This window comes from Acanthaster planci, linkage group LG06 (genome assembly GCF_054643075.1).
Source record: "Acanthaster planci isolate LZ-2023a linkage group LG06, COTS_SCS, whole genome shotgun sequence".
In the NCBI taxonomy this organism is placed as follows: domain Eukaryota; kingdom Metazoa; phylum Echinodermata; class Asteroidea; order Valvatida; family Acanthasteridae; genus Acanthaster; species Acanthaster planci.
Window position 1 is genome coordinate 2,242,799 of NC_141782.1, and position 22,833 is coordinate 2,265,631.

General features: G+C 41.2%; 1 protein-coding gene and 1 long non-coding RNA gene across 8 annotated transcripts; one reads left to right on the forward strand and one right to left on the reverse strand.

Annotated features, from left to right (window-relative positions):
* Positions 1 to 941: 941 nt before the first annotated feature.
* On the forward strand, positions 942 to 21,134 carry LOC147798727 (histamine N-methyltransferase-like). 6 transcript variants are annotated; one of them, XM_087138183.1, is made up of 5 exons: positions 945 to 1,319; positions 10,625 to 10,945; positions 11,540 to 11,648; positions 13,675 to 13,733; positions 18,558 to 19,664. In XM_087138183.1, the coding sequence occupies exons 1-5, from the start codon at positions 1,106 to 1,108 to the stop codon at positions 19,145 to 19,147; spliced, it is 1,293 nt and encodes a 430-aa protein (XP_086994309.1). In that variant the 5' UTR covers positions 945 to 1,105; the 3' UTR covers positions 19,148 to 19,664. The 6 variants fall into 6 exon arrangements, 3 of the variants coding, with proteins under 3 accessions (XP_086994310.1, XP_086994309.1, XP_086994311.1); XM_087138185.1 differs by lacking the exon at positions 18,558 to 19,664 and adding an exon at positions 15,386 to 17,984 and having other exon boundaries at positions 946 to 1,319; XR_015425661.1 differs by lacking the exon at positions 18,558 to 19,664 and adding an exon at positions 15,386 to 15,464 and having other exon boundaries at positions 948 to 1,319; positions 11,540 to 11,922.
* On the reverse strand, positions 18,526 to 22,717 carry LOC147798728 (uncharacterized). 2 transcript variants are annotated; one of them, XR_015425663.1, is made up of 2 exons: positions 21,673 to 22,717; positions 18,526 to 18,910 (listed from the first exon to the last, which is right to left on the reverse strand). It is a non-coding gene; the product is annotated as an uncharacterized LOC147798728 (long non-coding RNA). The 2 variants fall into 2 exon arrangements; XR_015425662.1 differs by lacking the exon at positions 21,673 to 22,717 and adding an exon at positions 21,136 to 21,661.
* Positions 22,718 to 22,833: the final 116 nt, after the last annotated feature.

Here is a 22,833-nt window from a genome sequence, read left to right on the forward strand (position 1 = left end):
TCAGTGAAGTGGAAATCCCTGGCGCTAGTCACGAGTTGTTTACAGCGAGCAAACGAGCGGCGCCGGGGTCAAAAGGTGAGCGAGCGTAGCGAGCGGTGCGTGTGATGGGTAAAAGAGATTTTGGCTCAAAATGTATAATATTTAGAGCCAGATTTTAGGGGGGTCGATGAGGTACCCAGGGGTTTTTGCTGAAATCTTGAATTTAAGATTTTTAGGGAATTCCCTGAGATTTTTGGGCCGTATAGGTACCCAGGGGTTTTTGTTGAAAACGGTGAAAAGGGCGTGTGGTCCAGAACTGTCAGTTTCCTACTACTACCCATATTTGAAATAAAAGTCCGAGTTTAATTTTAAAAAGAAAAGAAAAAAAAAACCCTTCGCCCTGTTCTGGCCATTCCATGAAAGCTCGTGATCGAAATTGCCCCCTTGTCCTCGGACCCGACCAACAAGCCGAGCGGCTACTATAAGCTCCGACGAAACTTTTCCTTGTTCCAGCTCGCTTCATCCAGTTCCGGATCGGGCCGAAAACTTTGCTCATATAAATACTCACGCCATAAATATAGACAACGGGGTCGTTACAGTGACCGCGAAACAATTTGAAGTTTAGGCCCTGGGCGTGGGATTGATGTATATTATTTCGATCGAATGAAATAGTTTGGATTAAAACTGCAAGTGTATAAAACGAACAGGTTTTTCTCTGATAATTATATTGCCATAAAAAACCGTTGCCTACATTTCAGGTCTTGTTTTACCCCAAAATCCTCTTCCCCGGGTTGCCTCTGTACTAGAGGGTTGAGTGTATATAAATTATTGTGAAATGGCATGTACATGTAGAATGTTAATGAGGTTACGTGTGAAAAGATGTGCATTTTTTGCCCCTTTTGCACTCCATTATCTTTAGGGGCGTGCACCCTGAATGTCCAAAGGTACGTATTCAACGTTGAATTATCAAACGGTTACTTGTTCAACACTGAATGTTGAACGTTGAACTAACTTCACATCAGTACATATATGTAAGTTATACCCACAGAATTGCACATCGTTAGTTGAAGTGCTGCTGACACAAGCACACACGTACGCAGATCAACACCGAACTTGGGATTCCTCTATGAAAAGGTCTACGAGGCTAGTGCAGATGGATCCAAACTTTGACCAGTACTTCAAAGCATTCAAACTCTTCAGTGTGCGGTCTGAAAAATTCGACGTGCTCATCAATTGGGTGGATGGTGTGTTCAGCGAAGCGGTTGTTGATAAATTAGAGGCCTCACTGGGCCGACAAGAGCTCAAGGAGTTTCGAGTACTTGGAGTTGGAAGTGGATCCGGTAGGTAACTTGGACTAAAATGACCTGGGATTTTCCGAAAAGCATTAACTAGTAGCCCAGGTCTACTTAAATGTGTATTCGACAAAGACATTCGCGTGGCACGCGAATTTTCATGAGTTTCAAGACAGGAACAGCCGGATCGAGGACTTTCTTCTTTTTGAAGGTGTAGGCCTACGGTAGAGTACATCAGGCCTTTATTAATGCTGTTTCGGTACTCCACTGAACTGAATGAGTTGAATTCGAGTTCATGGAGTCAAAAGATTTAGCGTAGTCGAAGCCTTGTGGTCATATCTGTCGTTTGATCACGGATATACGTTCACGACCCAATGCCGCAACGGGCATTTAGTTGGATTGATCTGCGCATGCTCAGTACCGTTTGGAAGCAGGCCTACCATTTTTCTCGCAAGCAGGTGACGTACAGCGAATGCGCTATAAAAGGAGACGCAAAAACTGGCATTGTGTTCAAACACATGAAGAGTCCGGCTGTTTACAACAGACGGGCAGGAAAACTCACTTATAAAGCAATAGTTTAAAGAGCATTTTTAGGTGAAATGTTCACTAAAAAATATAGAAAGTGGATTTAAATAACCTTTGCTGAAGTATTGAACCAGAAACCTCAATTTTAACTCTTCATCTCTAATCGTAATTTTTTAGGTTGCACTCCTCACACTATGAATTTCAGCACCATGAATTTGCAGTTAATTTGCAGTTTCACTGTGAAATTGTTTTTTCACTGCAACTTCATGGCAGTTCACGTGGTGAAAACATCGTGAAAATAATCCCGGATGTGACCCCTTGCCGACACCTTGAGGTCAAGTGAAAACACCATGAAAATGCAGTGAGCCCATCTAGGGGCCTTCCTCATTAACTTTGCGGTGGGGCTAATCCTTTAAATTCTTTAAGGACCCATTGTCTCATAAAAAGTACCATTACCTGTCTTCTTACTGTGGTGGTGACAGGTGTAAATGTACACTGAACACCCTAATCACAATGTTCGCATCCTTGCAATGTACATGTAACCCCGGCTAGGTTGTTCATACACTACATCATGGCCTGTAGCTGAATGAAAACATTGTAGGGACTTCAGCAAAACGACTCCCCACAAATTATGCCACCTCACAGAAACATTTATTTCAAGTTTGTGGCATGTCTGTGATTTATATTTAATTTGCTTGAGTAGAGTTATACTCATGACTATTCTGGAAATTTATAATTCCCATGGCCATTTATGATTACTCATCGACAATTAAACAACAGTCAGCACCGAGTGCACACTGTTTTGCATGATGTTGGAGCAGAAAACACTATAGTGCCAAAAAGAATGTTGAAATTTGGGGGAAGACGTGGACTAGTGAAAATTCTGCTTAAAGACTAGTAAAAAGCCATCACTGCTGCTTGTTATTCCACCACTTTGTATACAGTTTCACAGTCTTTTGGCTATTCCATAATTCGATGTGGTAACTTCACAACTTCACCACTCAATGTGCCTTTTGCCCACAAAAGTTGGAAATTTTCATATGTCTTCTGGTATGTGGTTAAGGGGGGGGTGTTGTGACATCTAACGCCAAGTTTCGTGTCACAGTTTAGGGCTGAAAAAAAAACTTGTGTCCTTCCTTCATGGTTCTACATAAGCAAAATGTGCTTATCAACTTTTCAGCTGCATCCGGCAAATTTGAGCCATCGTACGTGTATCCATCTCTTCTCACAGCTCAAAAAAGGAAAAATAAATCCTGTCTTTTCTAGGAAAGACAGGATCCTGTGTTCACAAAACACCTGCTTTACATTCACAACGTGTTGAAAGAAAGTTATGTGGTTTTCACAAGTTCCCTTCGTATTTCGCTAATCACGGTAGTTCGAAAACACGCACACAATATTGCTTCATGCAAGGTTTCCGCTGGTTCCCGGAGGCCTAGACCTAAACAGGGGTATTCAATCGCTCCTTTTGTTGGTAACTACTACGCTAATTCCTGGCTGTCTATCACACTAATCTTTTATTACGCTTTGACAGTTAAACCGCTGTTTTCCCATCTTCCACGCTAGGAAGCTGGACTGGTGTACCGTTATGAATAACAATGGGACCATAAGCTACGAAGATGTTGACGTGAAAAGTCCGTGAAACTGCTGTGAGCTAATCCGCTCCCAAGCTGATCAACTTTCCACCATGAAAACGGGCTTACATTGCCTTAACAAAAATTTCACGGTGATTTAATGGTAAAACTGCATTTTCACGGTGTTGAAAGTTCATAGTGTCAAAGCACTATATCTCGTGAAGTACATGTCGGATTGGGATGAAACCTTGAAGATATCTTAGAAAGGAAGTACTTTAGACAAAAATGACCTCATGTGATAATTACGTCATTTTGTGACAAGTCACGTGACATTAAAGTTGCACTCTTCAAAGTACTATATCTGGTGAAGTTCCTGACCGATTGGTTTGAACCTTGCCGCACCTGACAAGGGAAATTTGTGTTTCATTTAACTACGTATTTTCGACAGTTGTTTCAAAACCTCAAAATGCGAAAAAGCCCTGTGGTTTGTTCCTCAGATATACGCACAGAGTTCTAGTTTTTTTGGTTCTTTTTCTTCTTTTTTTGGCCGCATTTTGTGAAAAAGCTGTTCTTTTCGTTCGGTTTTTGGCTTTTTTGCAATTTTGCGAAAAAAGGCATTCTTTTTGGCTTTTCCGCAATTTTGTGAAAAAGCCATTTTTTTTCTTTTTTTCTTCCTTCTTCCTCTTCAGAAGTAGTAGGGAAAGAGGGTAACATCGCAGCGCACACTTCTCCCATTCTTTCCAGATCAGAAGGGACTTCCCCTTTTCACTCGTGACTATAAACAGCAGTTGTTCAGATCGGACAAACATCTGCTATTCACAGTCTCGCAAAATAAACTGAGTCTGTCGCCCTTGGACACAACGCGTTATTTATTTCCAGACGGGATTAAAACTTTAGTCTACGGGCATTATCAAGCTGTTCAAGAAGGCGGTAATTCGGTGTCTTCTGGTATAACTTGAAGTTCTTCTCTCACAAAACTCCGTTTGGGCCCCGTTTTCACACGCTTGCCCCCAACCCGTTTAAATTGACTCGTGCGTTTTTCCATCTGATAAACGTCGACAGACCAAACGGGATCGGTAGCCCGTTTAACCGTACCTCCTTTCTGTTCGCCGGGGTAATATAGATATCTAACGGCTGCATCCGAAGGCAGCTCATATTCTCTTCTTTTGGCAACTGGTGCTGTCGGCGCTTGTTTTAACCAGTCTAATTTGATTGCGTTAGTGGGCTCTTTCCCAATTAACCAAGTCTTTTCCTCGTTGAGCGATTTTATTACTTGGGACAAAAGTTTCACCCATTCCAAGTTTTGTTCGCCTACGTTTAACATTTCTTGCGCGTTTTGATGGCCAAATAAACGCTCGGCCAAAGTCCTATTGAATTTTTCGACGATTTTCTGCGACCTGTGAACACCGGGTTCGCCCTTTTGAATTTCTACTTTATGTTTGACCATCAGCTTTTTAAACTCGCCTTTAAAATCTGACCCCGAGTCTATCTCAGTGAACTTTGGCCAAGTCAGCGGCGATCTTTCGTAAACCCGTTCAACGGCCTCTGACACTTGTTCGGCCGTGTCACTCGTCAATTGCTCGGCTTCTTTGAACTTCGACCCCACGTCGACGACGGTGAAAGCGTATTTAAAAGTTTTATGATTTACCCAAGGCCATGGCAAGTATAAAACGTCCAATTGGTGTGCTTCGTTCGGCCTTCGCTGATGTCCTATTTTGGCTTAGAAAGGGAAAACGTGGCAAAATTGCGTTTGGGACCTGCTGATGCTAACTCGGCTTTAAACAACTGCAAAGACAAGGCCATTGCAGACGCTTTTAAAAATCGTTACGCGATTGCGCTGGACGTGCCACTTTTAACGGATCACGGCCCCTTTTATCTGTCGGGTTTTTAAACTGAGAGCCTCCGACCTATCAACTGACTTTCAATTCGCATGGCAAAGTCGTCAAAAGCGTAGACACTGCTGCAGAATACAGCATTTTGGACTTGACTTTGGAGTACGAAGTCGTCACAAATCGAGATTTGGCAACAAGTCTGAGAAAAAACACAAGGGGCCAGTCTATTATTTATTTGACAGGATTCACTCGTGGAAGAAACAAACGGTCAATAAATCAGACACTTTATGGAATATCAACATTGATCAACAGATTAAAAGTTTGAAAGGCGTTTTGATCTTATTTAAAGATCCTAGCGAAAAGAACTCGCAAAAATTTTACAATCCGCCCATTACGAAAACGAGTGTAATGGTCGAAGGCAAGCCCAATCAAATATATCCGCAAGGGCTTTTCGAGTATTAGCATTTTAACGGAAATTTGCAAATATTTCGGAGACTCAGATTCAGAAGCGGGATTAGCGGTCGTGAAGGACCTAAATTTTACCGTCGTCGACAGTTATTTGAAAGATAAATATGGCTTCTGGCTCGATTTTAGGAGCTCTTTGACAATGTACGTATTTTTAGTTATGGACTCGCAATTGACGGTGGAAGACGGCAATTTTAAAAGCTTAGTGTATTAAAATAGTTTAAAAGTAAATGAGTGGGAACATGTATAAAATCCACACTGCGCATTAATCGTGGGTGATACCGGAAGTGGAAAAACGAAATGGGTGCTCGATTTATTGGAACGTGATTATAAATTTAATTACGAAGCTATCGTAATAATTTGCCCGACCCTGTTAAAGAACCAAACTTATTTGGAACGTTTGTGGATATACACCGACGAAAACGTTTATTTATTTGATCTAGCCAAGGAGAATTTAGAATTAAACGAGGCGATCTATTTATATCAGAAAGTTTTCGACGGGGTAAATACGCTGTTTATAATTGACGATTGTGCCGCCGACCAATTTATCACGTACCGCAAGAAATCGCAACGAAGCAACATTTGTGCGCTAAGTCGAATGGCCTTTAGTGGCAGACATTGTTTACACTCGTGTTGGTTGTTGACGCAAAAATATAATCCAAATTTGAAAGACTACAGGAGCAATACGGCGTGGGTGGCCATTTTCTATTGTAAAGACAAGTCGTCTTTTGACCAAATGTTGAACGAAAATGATGTTGTACCCTACGAAGAGCGCGATCAATTTAAACAGCATTTCAGAAATTTTAAATTTAGTAAATTAGTCGTTAATACAAGACCGTCACTGTCATGTTTTTTAATGTGAAGAAAAATTATAAAATATTTTATAAATTGCCAGTAATTAACCACGAATAGACAATGCACAAGATGTTAAAAATTAAAAGAAATTTCTAATTTTCGAATAAAGTCAAATGGCGATAGTAATTTGAATTGTAACAAATGTATCGATAAAAATATAGAGAGTATGAGCAAGAGGAAAACAACAATGGATATCTGCCAAATGCGATAGCGCTTCGGTATGTCCGCATGGCAAAAGAAAAGACATTTGTAGCAACCCAGTTAAAGCCACAATTAGCGGTTGGATCTACAGCTACCGTCAAAGCGACAAAAAGTATAACCGATTTGATCCCAATTATTCCATGGACACCGATTTTTGCTGTGGTTTAATCGAAGATTTTGAGCATTGCTTTTATTCAGATTGTAACGTTAAAATGCAATTTATCGAGCGTAATTCTGCTGCCTAAATTAATTGTAACTTAAAGAAAAATCAAACAAATTAAATTTATTGATGAGCTAAAATAAACTAATTGTTATTTAAATAAATATGGTGTGGCCAGGCTTTTATAGTCTGGTTGCACCAATTTTTCATTTTGTTTTAATCAAATAACAGCCATGTTACAATTAATCAAAGTAGTTCCCGAGCTATTCATCACCATTAATTTAACGTTTTATATATTCGAATACCTATGCGCAAAGCACACGTTCAACAATTTTAAAACTTGTTTATATAAATGGATGACATTAAAAATATCCTTGCCGATTTAAAAATCGACGCACAAACCGCCGAACTCAAGCCCAACGTCAAAGATAGACTTTTTTCACTAGTCGCTACGGGTGAATCTAAAAAATACCTAGGCAAAGAATATTCCGTCAAGGACATCGAAGCTCTAACACCGCCCGAGCAAGAAAAATTATTCAGTTTATACGAGCCCGCTTTGGGCAAGAAATTGTAAATACACTGGGAAATTCGATCCTAAGTTTATATGCACGTTTATTAGGCATCGCCACTCCGAAAGAGTTCTTAGGCTTCAACGTAGATTTAAAATCTGAAGAAGATCTAACTAAAGATTTAAACGATCACCCTTTAATCAGTCAAACGATGGGCCATTTGCTCAGCGAGGTTTGCTACAAATATGGCGTGTATCTATCGCCAATTGTAGCCACCTTAATAACGACAAAACATTTAGCTATTAATAAAAATACGTCTATTATAAAAGAAGATGGAAACAGAACAACAAGCATCACAAGCACCGACGCCTGCCAACAGTCCGGTCAAAACGCAGGTGCAAACGGTGACCAAGAGTAAAAATCCCAAAAGCGTCGAACAGGGCAAAAGATTAGCCGAGCACAATGAGAAAATGAAAGAGCAGCTTGCCCCTCTGAAAGCGGGCGAACACGATCCCGAAACGAAATCAGAAAATAAAATTTACAAGTCGGTCGCAGAAAACAGAAGTTTAATTATCAGCGGTTTGGAAATTGGGGGAATCGCACTATTTTTAATTTTGAAAAATAGGCCCGCCGAGTCAAAAACCCCATCACAAGTTCAAACAACTTTCAAGTGCTGCCAAAGGTTCAAACGCATCAAGCGACAACACCCGCCCTCGAAACTTTGGACATGGAATAATTTTAAAAACTATATAATAAGACGAGTAACGCTAAAGCAATCGACGTAAACGGTATCGCCAATACGTTATACCATTATATGGTATATGTCATTAGCTTAATTTCCATGGGATACACCATGCTAAGCAATAAGCTACTTAAAATTCAACCGCCCGATCTAATTAAATTGTCGACAGAAGACGGGTGAAATTGACCGCAGTTTCAGCATGGGCATTGGCAACGCAGGGCTGGCTCGTGTCGCAGGGCATTTTGCCGGTGAGCGTGCCCACCGGTTAAAAAGCAACTTTAAAAAACGTTTGTTATAAAGTGAGATGGCAAAAGGAGGAGGAGGAAATGCCCCTATCGGACAGAGGGGAAGCAAATTTAACGTGTGATGACGAAGAAGACGTAAATATTAAAAAAATTGAGACTTCTTTTATTTCTGGCTCGGTTAGACCCAAATTAGAAATTAGTCCTAGGCCCGATAAATTAGAATTGGGCACAAAGGCATTTCAAACCAATCCCAGGGTAGACAGCTTTTACGACTATTATAGGAAAATGGGGCGAACCGACGTGCCAAAATCTCCCCGGTACGAAATTTTTGAATATCGACCAAATAGAGGTTTATGCTTTATTGGCATGGATGAGAGATATACTAGAGAAGTTCCTTTGACAGGCAAAAGAAGTCCCGCCACATTGGTAAACTTGGACACGATCACCATAAACGCTAGGAACGCCGGCTATCGGAATCGGGTTTGTGAGAAATGTTTTAGGCTTAAAGATTACGGCGTAAAAATTGCACAGGCGGGGCAAAGTTTAAAAACGATTCAACCCGAAACGATAGAATTAGAAGAATTACCTGGAGTGGCTGTAAATTTGCGATGATCGTAATTATTGTGCAGCGCGTCAAAAATGTCGTCGCTCGGAATGGGCATTACGCAGTCGTAGAATATTTTTCTTACCGTGTGATACACATGAAAGTTAAATAGGGCAGACACGTACGGATCAGAATCAGATAACTAATCGAAAGCCGTCGTCGCGCAATACACCGCGAAATTAAATTGGTTCTGATAAAACGAGATAGGGTCGGTAACCCAACGATTGACGGCCTCGTCAGTTTTAACTCTCGGTAATTTATAGGCCACTGTTAAATTTGGAAATTCGGCTGCAAATGAATTGTTTTTATTTACCCCAATTGCCAAATGACTAAGATTGTGACCAATCTTTTAAATAGAGCTTTTTAAAAAGGGGACACCGCGGGTTTTTATATCTCCGTAAGCGAGTGGGCAATCTTGGTATTTAACCGACTTGGTCAAACTTACTCGCCAAGTTTTGATATGAGATTTTTTTTAAAAACTGCCGCCCTTTCGTTGGCGAGTGCTTCTGCCGTCTCCTTGACCTGTCGATCAAATTCTTCTTTACTCGTCGATATACTTTCTTTCAATTTTGTCTTAAAATGTGAGTGCGGACGTCTTTCACTTTTTGAAGGCGGTAATTTTTTGTCGTGTTTGATTTGGCTTGATAGATAGTCAAATCTGGATACATATTTGACTCGACGTTTGTTGCCATCTTTTTAAAATATAGGCTTATAACTGCGTGGTCAAAATGTTTAGCACTTGCAATAAATCAAACGACTGCCCGTTGTAAAAATTAAAGTTGGTGTCCAACTGTGGGTAATATAGGTAAGCGAGTTTATCCGATTCCAACGTATAACCTACTTCAAATAAAATGTTTTTAACTGAAATGACTTTGTCGACCTTGGAATTGTCGATGACGTTTTTAGAAATATTGCTCTTCTTCATAAAGTTTAAACTTATTAACGGCGTCGTTGAAATGTTTCTCGGATATTTTAAACAGGTCTTTCACGGCTTCAGCAGTTTGTCCCGTCACGTCTCGCTAACATACGGCAATTAGAGCTCGTAGAGGCTTGCCTCCGTAAATTTTACCCTCCAAAACTCAGTTAACTTTATATTCGACGAGTCTGGCCTGTTCCACGGTTAGTTTGGCCTCAAATTCATTAATTGTCTTGCTCGTTTTAGATTTTGGCTTTTTGTGGACGAAATGTTGATTATATTTACCGCCCAATTTTTCTGCTTCGTCTGAGTAAATGCGAGTTAATACTAGTCCACAATCGTGACAGGCGAGCTTAGACCGTTCTGCTATTTCCATTCTATTTGTGTGTGGGTAGGCTTCTTCTTCTTCATCTTCTTTGACTTTTGCGCCGGTTGAGTTTTGGTCAAATAAACGAGTAAATCTCGTTCGTCCGACGGTTAATCCTTGTCCATGTTTGTTATTTATTTAAAAGACGTAAACTTAACCTCAGTTATTCCTGGGAATAACCGAGGTTTGAAATAGTTTTAAAATTACGTCATTTAGTTAATTATCAAATTTAATCCACCTTTAAAAACACTACTTCATGTTCCTTTCATTTGAAAAATTGATATGGCTTATAAAATACTCAGTTAATTTTGTTAAAATACATGTTTTGACGAATGAATACTTGTTTAATTCCTTCTTGAAGGGGAAATGGATTGTGCAATGTTGGAGAAGCTCCTGGTGCAATTCTCGCGCATCGATAATCGTGTAGTTGAGCCTTCCATTAATTTGATGGTGAAGTACAAGGAATTGGTTCAGTCCAATACATACAAACTACAAGGTGTAAAGTTCGACTGGCGGCAGCAGACGCTCGAGCAGTACAAAAAGGCAGGAGATCTTACTAACTTTCATTTCATCAGCGCTGTTCATTCTATGTACCACATTGATGACTCCTTAGAAAGTTCACTCTTGTATCTGTACGACCGGCTTTTCTCCAGTGGAGTATTGCTTGTTATCCTATGTTCAGGTAAGTTATAGACCTAACACGGACGGTACAAAATAAAAACAGCAGGACTTGCAATCCCATTGCAGTGACAGAGGCCATGTCGGCCATTTAACCGTGTGGACTACAAAAGCGACACTTTGCCCGATGATTCCAGGAACGACTTTTAATAGTTAACAATGGCGAGCAAGCCTTTGTTAATTTCCCCCAGTAGTGGGAAATTAATTTTTTCTGTTCCCAGAAGTTAAAATCGCGCATGGCATGTTGGGAATCAACAAGTGGAAAAATTGAGGTTTTCCTGTGGAACAAAAGAACTGCCCTGCAAGGTGGTTTAAATAACATGCAAAGCCAGTGAATATAGAGGTGGGCTGATGAAACACCCCAACAGTCCTTCTGGCATGTTACCCTAGTTTTTATATGAAGTCAAACACTGTTCACCAATTGTGACTTGACCAATAATGCAAAGCCAAAGGACGATTGAAAATGTCAGAAGAACCCGTAGGTGTGATGTCATAACCATAGTAAATTACTGGTGGTGTGGCGAAAGTCGTTGCAAAGCAGATGTCGGCGTTGTCGTTAATCATTAACCTCAAGAGAATTTTTATCTTCTTTTGCCAGGAAACAGCGGCATTGGTCGGCTTAGGTTTCGATTTCGTCAGGGACGTCCGATTAATTATCACCTCACCTCGGCCGATGTTCGTCGCTGCTTGGACTTTCGAGATATCAGGTACGCGGAGTTCGGTCAACCCTCCAGCTTAGACATCACCGACTGCTTCGACGACGCTTCGGAGGAGGGTGGCTTGTTGCTGGATTTTATACTGCACATTCAGAACTTCAGAGAAACGGCACCCGACGATTTGCAGCGCTCGGTGATGGAGTACCTCGCCAGTAGCGATTGCTCTGAGAAGAAAAATGGAAAAATACTGCTGAACATCGACTGGGATGCAGTAATTATACACAAACCATAGGAATAAAGTTGAGATTGCTTGTATTCATGCAAGGTATACACAGTCGTACTCACACTGACATGCATGAATTTAATGTATGCGTGCATGGCCGCCTGTAGTCATTTATCTGAAAATGCGCGGGCTTTGCGGTGGGGGGGGCGAATATTCTTTTCCTAATTGGTTGTGATTTCTCGACTTATGATTGCAATCGATTGGTCTGTAATGTGGATACCTAATGAATGGTTCTTGACTACAAAAACCAAAGTTGTGGTGCGAGTGCTCCTTCCCTACTTGTTATTTACAAGTAAAAAAGTTGTAAATACAACAGAGAGGATTCGAACCTGAGTTTTAAGTCGAGAATATTCCAAATCAATCCATACATCTGCTGCCAAACAGCGATGAATTTTAATACCCTTATACCTTATTACATAACCACTCTTTAAAGCCTTGGACAGAATATGAATAAAACATAAGCACAGAGGGTTGGATCTTGTTTGGGAAAACAAAATACGCAGGTGGGGCCGAGAGGCGCTTGTTCCTGGAAAAAAAAAACAGGAAAAAAAAAGTAAGGAAAAAAAGAAGGAAAACAAATGAAGAGAACAGATATCGGCGAAAAACATAACCAATTTGCTAGAAATACCTAAAAATTTACCCCCTCCACCGTCAGTTGTTTATTTTTTTTCCTTTGCCCATGCGCCTACCGCCACCCTCGGAAATATCTTTAGATGGCAGGTTAATTTTCCTGCCTTTGTAGGGATCATGGAATACAGAGGCACACGCTCCCTCTCCCCCGTGTGGATGTCTGCCATCCCCTCTGTCTCAATTTGAAATAATAATTTGCTTTCAAAGCTGTTTTGAAAATTAAAAAAAAAATGTGCTTAAGTCTCCCATTGAATAAGGCTTTCAGAAAAAAATTCGTCCGAACAAAATTGAGATTTTTCACTGAGACCAGCATTCAACAGGAGGTACAGTGGCAGAATTTCAATGTCAAAGTCCGAAGAGTCCCATGTATCAACATCACAAGATATGCGCAAATTAACAAATTACCAAGTCATTGGGAAAAGATATTTTTGGGGCGGGGGATAGCATTTTTCATTCTTTAATTTTTGATCGATTGTCATATTGACGCTGAATGGCCATTTATCTTTGTAATTTGGTTTTGTTCAAAATCATCGTAATCAAAAGAAAAAAATTCTTTTGTTCAGTGTAAAAAGGTTAAATTTTCTGAATAGGCCAGTAATAATTGACACAAAAAGTTCCAAACACAGACACTTTTGTTAATAACCAAATTTCCACTCAAAACTTTTCATATTGTGGTCAGGAACCCCCCCAAAAAAATTCAACCAATTTTCTCACTGGGGAAATAAGATTTTGAAGCGTTTAAAACCCCTCATTTTCTCACCCAAATGCCCCATGGTCCAACTAATCATGCCCAAATTGGAACAGTGCTTAACCAATGGAGCTCCCTGACACTAGTTGGGCGGATTCTAAGTTGGATGTATAGACCACACATACAACATGTCAGCTTCCTTGAGCATGTGGGACAAATGTCAGGAGTAAGTTCCTGTAAAAGTACGAGTATTTACGGCTTGATTTTTCTATCACCAAGATATTACTTACCAACCACACAGAGTCCTTCATACCATGTCAACTCAACTTTTTTGTTTGAGTATTTTTGAAGGTTTTTTGAGTTAGATGTGTTGGATTTTGCACATGGTGTGTAATGTTGTGCACGCACGAGTTCCAGTTGAAACTTGCATAAGGCATACTGAGATTTTAACTGATTTTGTGTGAAATTTTTCACAGCATTGTGGACTGTGGTTCCAGTCAGCAAACAGAGGCATCTGTTCCTTGGCATCTTTCGGGTTAGTTTAAAGTTCTATGGTTGTGTGCTGATCTGACAGCGATACAGAGAGGCATCGGTTTGGGCATTGCTTCTGATTGCTTTAGGGAACATAGGCCTGTATAATATAGCCTATGTGAATAACATGGCTACTCCAATGAATACTTATATAATCTGTATGAAAACAGAGAGTCGCTGCAGTGGTAGATTGTTGGGACGGAAGGGAAAGGCTACTCTGACAGAAAGAAATTCAAAAATGACTTGCATTAAAAAAATCTCTCTCCTTGATCAGACATTTGTTCATGACGTGTATTACAAAAATTGTACGTCAGCAAAAAAAAAGTTGAAAAAGCAGAGAAATTTCATGGTTCACAGAGAGACACAGATTCTCCCACATCTGCACTGAGATCAGAAAAGACCCATTTTGACTATCCGACTCACTTGTAATATGTGCCGAATTGCTGGACTTTGATGCTACTTCTCGTCATCCTAAAGTATGGAATTCCATATCTGCCGTCGTGCGTCGCCCGTCGTGCGTCGTCCGTCGTGCGTCGCCCGTCGTGCGTCGTGCGTCGTCCGTGTTTTTTTGTCACGATTGCGCAGTGGTATTTTTTACTTTGACTCTTGATCGTTTCACATGTACATGTCCTTGTTCGATCGATCCACCATGCCTGACTCTCATTTTAGCAATAGAACTAGAAGATGTACAAGTATTCGTTTTTGCAGTTGCGCCAAACTCCATTCGAAAGAAGAAAGAAAGAACGTGTATATGAAATAAACCATTTTGGTTACATAAATAAATTAACAAAATAGACTTTTGTTAGGGTAGATTGTTTTTCTCGATAACTTAGTTGCTCTAGACGTAACTTTACTCGTTAACAGCCTGACTTTAGGTCTATAGCCTATGTAATATTTCTGTCTGTCCCTGCACGATATCCCACAGAACGGAATGTAAATAATAGATTATTTACAATGTTTGATTCCTTATTAGTTTTCATAAGAGACGAACTGATTCAACATTATTTTGAGGGCGGGTATACCTATGATGAAATCTGCTGTATACTCCAAATTAGACATGACTTTATTTGCAGGTTGGCTCACAGAAGTCTTTTAAACAGTAACGTTACTTGTTAGCCCCATAAATAATGCTGATGTGCTGGACAACCTGTTCTCATTGGTCTATCCACCATGGCATACACACCCAAAAAACCCAACACGTCATATTTTCTGAAACTTAAACCAAGTGGTAATTGGGCCCCCTAATAATACATTTGATAAACAGTTTGTTATCCACAGCACGTCTAGTATGTCTGGATTTCAAGGTGAAATTGAGAGGACAAGATTGAATATCTGTATTGGTTGGCAGATTTCTTCCTAGAATTTGATGAAAACAAGTCGGCACATTTTTTACAGTGTGCATATTAGAATAACACTGTGGATAAGTTGGCCGGAACATTTTGGCTGAAAATGTTTTTCCCCCAAAACAACTTGGTTGAATTCTCAGAGAGGTGATATTTTCTTGTCAAGGGGCAGGGTTAGTCTAGCATTATTGGAATTAATTATGTGACTAGTATGTGCTTTGCAGGTGGGATTTGTACTTGCATTATTCGGAAAAGATCTTTAGAAGTGAATGGAATCATCACATTGTCATTTGTTAAACCCCGGCTTTTGCAGGTCCTATGCAACCCATAGACGGACGACGGGCGACGCACGACGGGCGACGCACGACAGACGACGCACGAAGGGCGACGCACGACGGGCGACGCGCGACGGAAAATGGCATGTTTTGAACTGGTAAATGGCAGAATTAGGACACAACAAAAAGCAAAATGCGACGGACGACGGGAGACGGCAGATATGGAATTCTGTACTTCGGTGATAGTTGTTGCTGCCGCAACTTCCACCATCAGTGGTGTTTAAGGGCATTGTCGCATGAGGAAATCCACATGCAGACGATCAGTTCAGGCTTTAGATGACAAGTTATTCACTTTCCATGTTTCGTAAAATTTTCTGACGACTATTTCTACACTCTGAGGGAAAATGTCTTTTTTATTACCAAAGCACTGAAGGGTCTACAGGGATGTTAGTTTCTTCCGAATTGCTTGTAATAATTGCTTCATGTGGCAAGGCCTAACATACTTGTAACATAACAGTATATTTTTACCGTATTAACTACGAACTTACAAGATGGATATCCTTAAACAGATATTTTTCCTTGATAATTTTGGTGAAAACAGTTATTTGTTTGTTCTTGGTGCCATTTGATATTCTTCCAAGCTGAAAATTTTGGGGGAGTTTTGTCAGACTATTCATTTGGGTAAGTTCCTACTGTAGTGTCGGAAATACATGCCTTTACCTGTATTTTGTGCACAAGAGGTAGCCATTTTGATTTTTAATTAATTAACATTTTTTTGGAAATACCTTGAGTCCAAGCAAATGCCTTGCCACTAAAATTTGGTTATTATTGAAAGAGTCTGGGTCTTTGTCAATTCTTACTGGCCTAGAAGGCCTTTTGTGCACATTTCCCCCTTTCCCTTAAATTTAGCATTGGCCCTACCTGTAAGTGTAATGGATTATCCCACAGAGCCAATTTTATGCGCATGTTGACAGGAAGCAAGTTGATGCCTTGCTCTCTGGTTCATTGTTGTATTAGCAATGACCAAACCCTCCTCAGTGCAGCTTGTGACTGTTTACCCCCTTCACTACAGTAATGTGGGTTCTTATATTTTGTATACTTAGAGTAGCGGCAAAACGTTGGTTTTTCGTTGTTATTTTACTGTTGTTTCATCTTCTAAAGTTTACATCACATTTTATTAATGTTGGTATGTATGTAGTGATTGAAGTATTTTGATCAACCAGATATTTCATCAGTAACCTGTTAGGGCGCCCTCCAGTTATATACAAATTTTAGGTCAAAGGTGAAGATTCCTGATTCCCATAGACAGCAGTGATAAATCTCCATACTTCACAAATATTTAAAAATACTCACAACTCTCACAGGTGTTCAGGCTTCACAGAAAAACGATGTTCGATATGTCCGCTTTCACTTTCCTTTCAAATTTCAGTGGGTTGACCAAAGAATTTTTGAGAAATTCTCACCCAAAACAGACTACCCCTAAAATGAAGGAAATTTCACTGCACGGAAAAGTAGCCATTTTCAAGTGAAAATGCATCCCTCTGTAAAACAGCAATACAGGGCGTCTCAATAAAAAGGTAATCCAACTTTAAGAGGTTAATACGACCATACTATATACCTTTCAGCAAGGATCATGGTTTGAAACTAAAGTAGAGGTTATGACCGTTAAAATGACACAAAGGTTTCTTGTCTAGGGCCAGAATGATTGAGCACCATCACCCAGAATTTAGGGTGCAAAAATATTGTTGGTTCACTTTCATGATACCAAGCTTGTTCGATGGCCAGAATGAAGATGCCTGGCCGTTTGAATTAAAACCACTGCATAACCAGGCAAGACATTATTCATAATCAAGGTGTGGCAGTTGGTCAAGTGAAATGCGACGAGGCTCAATAAGTGAACCAGTGCAGTTTTGGGGCCATGATTTAAATCCATAGGTATTAACTTATGCAATAACATAATTAGGCAAGAAAGGTGTCATCTGAAAGCTCTTATCTCCAGTTTTATTGTTGTGGCCCTAAAAATGCTGTGTGAGATGCCATATAGCTATTCTAACCTCTTAAAGTTGGATTACCTTTATTTGAGACACCCTGTAAAGTGCTACTTTCGGACCCGATTGCATCCAAATTGCTCAGAATTGGAAGCCCCGAATGCGGGCCAGAGGTTCAGTGCCATATTTCTTCGATTCCTCAATTCCATGGCTCTCAGGACCCTCTAATATAGAAGATTTAGAGTGTATAACTTTTATTAATGAGTTCGGCGGACGGCTCTTGAGCATATTTACCAGGGTGCACCCTTTAATAGCAGGCAACTTTCACATTTTGGCACAAGAGTCCAATCAGTAGAAGCAGAATTATCTCAGAAGTAAGTGTTACATAACGCCTCTCTCTACCCGTACCTGTCTTTTGTTGCTGTTCGTTCAATACCAAAGCTGCATGATCTTTTTGTTTGCATGGAATGTTTGTTCTGTATTTAAAGCCTTAAAGCGGGCTGCTCGGCCTCGGTCGGTGTCGGTTATGGTTTGCATGACTGCTTTATAAATTTTGTTTTGCTTGGCATGACCGTTTCTAACCACGTTAATGCAAGCTCATTGTTTTATGGGGTTTATTTTGTTAATTAAAATAATGTAAATAATTTTATATATTGGCCAATTCTTGTACATGTTTTCTGTGTTTGTGTTTGGCCACCTCTGGTTTGTAACATAAGTTTCTTAAAAAATGAAAAGTACTGCTCCTCTGAGAAACCACTGGTGTGGGCGTGGCTATGGTGTTTCTTAGCGTTTTCAATGGGAAAGCGCGACTCTTGTGCACGTCTTGGGCATCATGAGGGTACTCAATTCTGTTCTTCCCACATCAAATTGGGAGAAAGTTTCCCCCTTTGACACATGCCAGTTATTTTTGGGGTCCATCTGGGGTCATTTTGAGGTGAGTTTATTCCACTTTTTTGGCGGATCCAGGTTGAATGGTGGGGGGAACTAATTTTTAGCACAGCTTAAACACACTCCCTAGAATTGAACACGGTGCTCTGTATTTTACAGGTGACTGGTGACATATTAATTCCGAAAGTTTACTGTGACAAATAAATTTTCTTAGAAGATTTACAACTGTGCACAATGGGCCTTTGATAACGTGTTAATTCTAAGATGTGGCTGTCCATTTACTTCAAACTCCGAACTGAAGATTTATTAAACGACTCCTATAATGTATCCTCAGCTTATCAGTCCGAAGGATGTGTCCGAGCGACATATTGGTTTGTCAGCATCAATTCTGCAGTCGACTTGGGAGCACAGGCTATCCTAGATCACCAACGGGTACAGATTGTGACGCCAGATGCTGAGGAGCGTCGAGGTTTGGTTTTGTCCGAGATGATGTCCTGTCGGAAGTGTGCTTTCTGCAGCGGCAAGAGAAAACTGTTCACTGAGATTCCACAGAGGGGGAGAGGACAATGGACCGCTGCTCCAAACATGGTGTTCTCCGTGGGCCTGTACAACACTGGAATTTCAACAGCTGGTGCAAGGAGGCTCTTGTCAGCTTGGACACGACTGTTCCTTCAGAGAGTACGTGGCCTGCAAAACACATGTAACAAATTCGGTGAAATCACTGCAGAAAACGAAAGAGACATGTACAACAAGAGAAAAATCGTGAATGAGATCCATGAACTGCGGGGTTACGAGAGAGAAAGTTCAGTTGCAGTAGAGACCGACAGACAATATTGCTGTCACCACGTAGAACTTTATACCCCGTATTTTTTTGGAAGAATCATCAATATTCATTATGTTTATCCTTCTGTTCATCCCTCATGAATATTCATTTTCCCAGGGCCGTGTCGGCGTCACTCGGACGCTGACCGGATTGGAGACGACATCTTTTTAAAACGTCTCCTTTCCTCGCATTCATTCTCCAGGTAAATTAGTCTATTTATTCCTTTTTTTATCAGCACAAGTCAGTAATTATCAATATCATGATGTAGTGTTTCGTCTGTAAGACTCACAGGCCTTAATTTTGTCAGATCTTCTATTTTCCTTAATTTATCTTCGTTTGATGCTCTAATCATTCGTATTTTCAACATTCCTGTCAAATGGAATTATGGCGGGAAGCTGATTCAGACATTTTTTTCATAAATCAAGTTTATTTAAACTTCTTTTGTGTATAGCTTAATCGGCATTTCATTGAACCATTCGATTCATTTGATAATGGCATTTATTAGTCACTCGGACGCTGACCGGATTGGAGATGACATCTTTTTAAAATGTCTCCTTTCCTCGCATTCATTCTCCAGAATAAATCAACAAAACCAGAGATGTCGAGTCCTCTGCTCCCTTAAACGACTCTACTTAATACCAAAAGTCACATAACAATCTTCTTCGAAACTGTCGCAAGAAAACACCCCTCATCCCAGCAACGCAGACAAGAGATGTGAAGGTGGCATTCAATGTGCCCCAAAACTTTTTAAACTGTTAAGAACTTCTTTTTGCAAATAGAGTGACAACTAATGCCGGCGGTTGTGTGGCAGAGGGTGTAAGCTCTCATGTGCAAAGTATGACTGCAGGTATGGAAACCGAGCATTTATTAGACCCCCTCATTTAAACCGATCCCTGTGTGAAGCCCTAAATCGTGCAAAATTCAGTCCAGAGATAGATGTTTCCAGGCCAAAATAAAAAGGAAAAGACAAAGCTGCAGGATCGACTTGCCGATGATGTCAGCCACAGGGCACAGGCCGAGGCTGCTGCCATACTCAAAAACAGTGGTGGAAACTCTTCCAAAATGAAAACCATGTCTATCTGCAAATGCAGTACGTGCAATTGCTCAATTTTACATGGGAAATCATGACCTTTGCAAAAAGTGGTCACCAATTTGTAGGGGTGGTAAACATAAATTTCCATACCTGCCAGTCGATGCCCGTGGCAAACTGAAATCGTCAACTTGTGATAAACAGGCTCTTCTCAAAGTACTAAGCAAGAGACTTTGTCAAGAAGCCATGGACAAAACTAAATCTGGTACCAGTACTCAGAAAGCTGAATTAATGAATCATGCCTTCGCAGTAACTAATCCAAAGGGAACACCAACCTCAAGAAATGGATCTTATAGGGATCACAGCGCAGTGCACTTGGTGAATAATGGACACTTCAATTCAGTAGTCCAAAAGTGCAAGCTGTCGATCGGTTGTCCAATGAGTGGTGGCTCTCCAGCTGCCAAAACATTTGCTGAAGTGGATATGTCATGATAGTAGAAACGCTATCAGGTTGCACACTTTCCAAATCGCCGTATAGCGATCCCCCGCATGATTATTACCGTTTCTCCATCTTCATGCACACCCTGGAGCCCTTTACGCTCTTCAGTGGTTACGATCTGAAATGTCCGAATTAGCGTTGTGAAGCCGTCCGTGTACTCCTCTCATGGCTATTTGATTAGAGCTATGGCTACGAATCTACAGCGATTGCACCCAGGAGTTGACTATAATGTGTTGCTGGACAACCTGTTCTCATTGGTCTATCCACCATGGCATACACACCCACAAAAACCAACACGTCATATTTTCTGAATCTTAAACCAAGTGGTAATTGCCCCTTAACAATACATTTAATAAACAGTTTGTTATCCACAGCACGTCTAGTATGTCTGGATTTCAAGGTGAAATTGAGAGGACAAGATGGAATATCTGCTCTGTCCGTAGCAGGTCGGTTTCTGGACGAAATAACTCGCAGTGGACGAAATATGGAATTAAAATCCTTGCATGTTACCTCAAATTGTGACTAAACTCCTTATAGCCTTGTGCTCGGAGTGAACTCACCTCGACAATCTTGTATAATTCACTCATCATGGACGACCTTAGTTGCCTTCAACCCGAACATCACGACACGCCCTGGGATTGAAACCGGCCCCACTGTTCTGCCTAGCTATGCACTGCGTGTTGATCATGAGTCAGCAAGTCAGCTTGACTCCTATTGTTCTGCCCAGCCGAGAACAAAGGGTCGATTGCAAATAAAGGGCTTGATAGGCATTGAGGACGACGGCCGAATACGTTCAAACATGACTTGCTCGTCACCGCACCGAATACATTGTCTGTACCAGCCGCGCCTCCCGGTCCTTTACAAATCTATTTCAAACATTCTCATCGACATAACCTTCGTTATATTCAATTGTGTGTTGCTACGAGATGCTGACACACCCATCTTTGGGGACGATCTCGCAATTGCCGAACCCAACCCTGCGCCTCCAAAAGCCCCTTATGCCTACTGTGCATATACGCTACCCCCTAACCCGCCCTCAGCGTCTGCAACGCCGGAAGTATCTCGCCCCGCAAATAAAGGGGAAAATCAAACCCTACCTTCACGTCCATAAGCCCAGGGACAACAAATACAGGGAAAAACAACGTGTGTGGACCGGGATGACTCTCTACATGGCGAACGAAAGGGATACCCATGATCCCTGTTATTCCTGTTGCAACTGGAGACAAGTCTACAGGACCCCCAGCTGCGGCGCGGCCCGAATCGCGAGTGATGTGAATCTTTTGCCCTCTACGTTTGCAGAGATGCAAATAGGTGAGGTATATACACAGCGAATCAAAACCAAAAAAGAGTCCAAAACGTACTCATGTGTTCGGCCACGTCACGGCCACGTTGATGGTACGTTGACCTTCGGCAAGAAATATCAAGGTATGGCGTGCCAATGCTGGCAACAAATATATACAGAGTGCTTTTATGCCGCTACCGTATTGTACATGATCGAAAAGGGCGTCGGGGGAAGCAAAAGTACGCAGTGGTGTAACTGTGTGGCGGTGTATCTTGGTAGCTTTGAGGCAAGTTTTGCACTAGTGTCTGACTTCGTGGTTCATATTGGGTCACACATAACGGATGCTGAACAGTTTGAGGACGGCTCGGATGCCTGGGTGTGAAAGCGAGTGTAGCAATTCGAAAACTGCACGTTGAAAGGACTTGGTTTTAGACTAGGTACACCAGTAGTCACATCACATTCGATTGTGCCGTTGCTAGTAGCAAGTGGTATGTCTCTCAACTGCAAGGCAGAACGGTCTTAAGTAGTTGTCGTCTGTGAGCTGTTGCTTGGCCATTGATGTTTCGAAGTCGAGTATGGTCTCAGGCGATGGTAGTGATGCCATGTTAATGTGGGACAGCGCGTCAGCAACTTCGTCTTTAGGTCCCTTAACGTGTCTAATGCCGGTGGTAAACTGCGATATGAAATCGAGGTGTCGGACTTCGCGTGGCGAGTACCTGTCCGATCCGCACCGGAGTGGAACGCATGAGCTAACGGTTTGTGGTCAGTCAGTATGAAGAATCTTCTGACCATTGATGGCACAGCAAAAGTGCCGGATGGTAAGATATGCAGCCAGCAACTCTTCCGAACGTACTGTACTTGGTTTCCCCTGGCTGCAGTTTCTTTGAGAAGAATGCCATGAGTTTCTATTCGCCATGGATCTCTTGTTGGAGTACGCCGCCAACAGCAACACCGATCATTAGGCAATCATTAGGCA

Bases quoted from the DNA above. Each gene is read 5' to 3' on its own strand.
- LOC147798727 (XM_087138183.1), top strand. From the start codon at position 1,106: ATGAAAAGGTCTACGAGGCTAGTGCAGATGGATCCAAACTTTGACCAG. The intron at 1,320-10,624 runs GTAGGTAACTTG...TCCTTCTTGAAG, and splicing joins TGGAGTTGGAAGTGGATCCG to GGGAAATGGATTGTGCAATG. The intron at 11,649-13,674 runs GTACGCGGAGTT...AATTTTTCACAG, and splicing joins TTGGACTTTCGAGATATCAG to CATTGTGGACTGTGGTTCCA.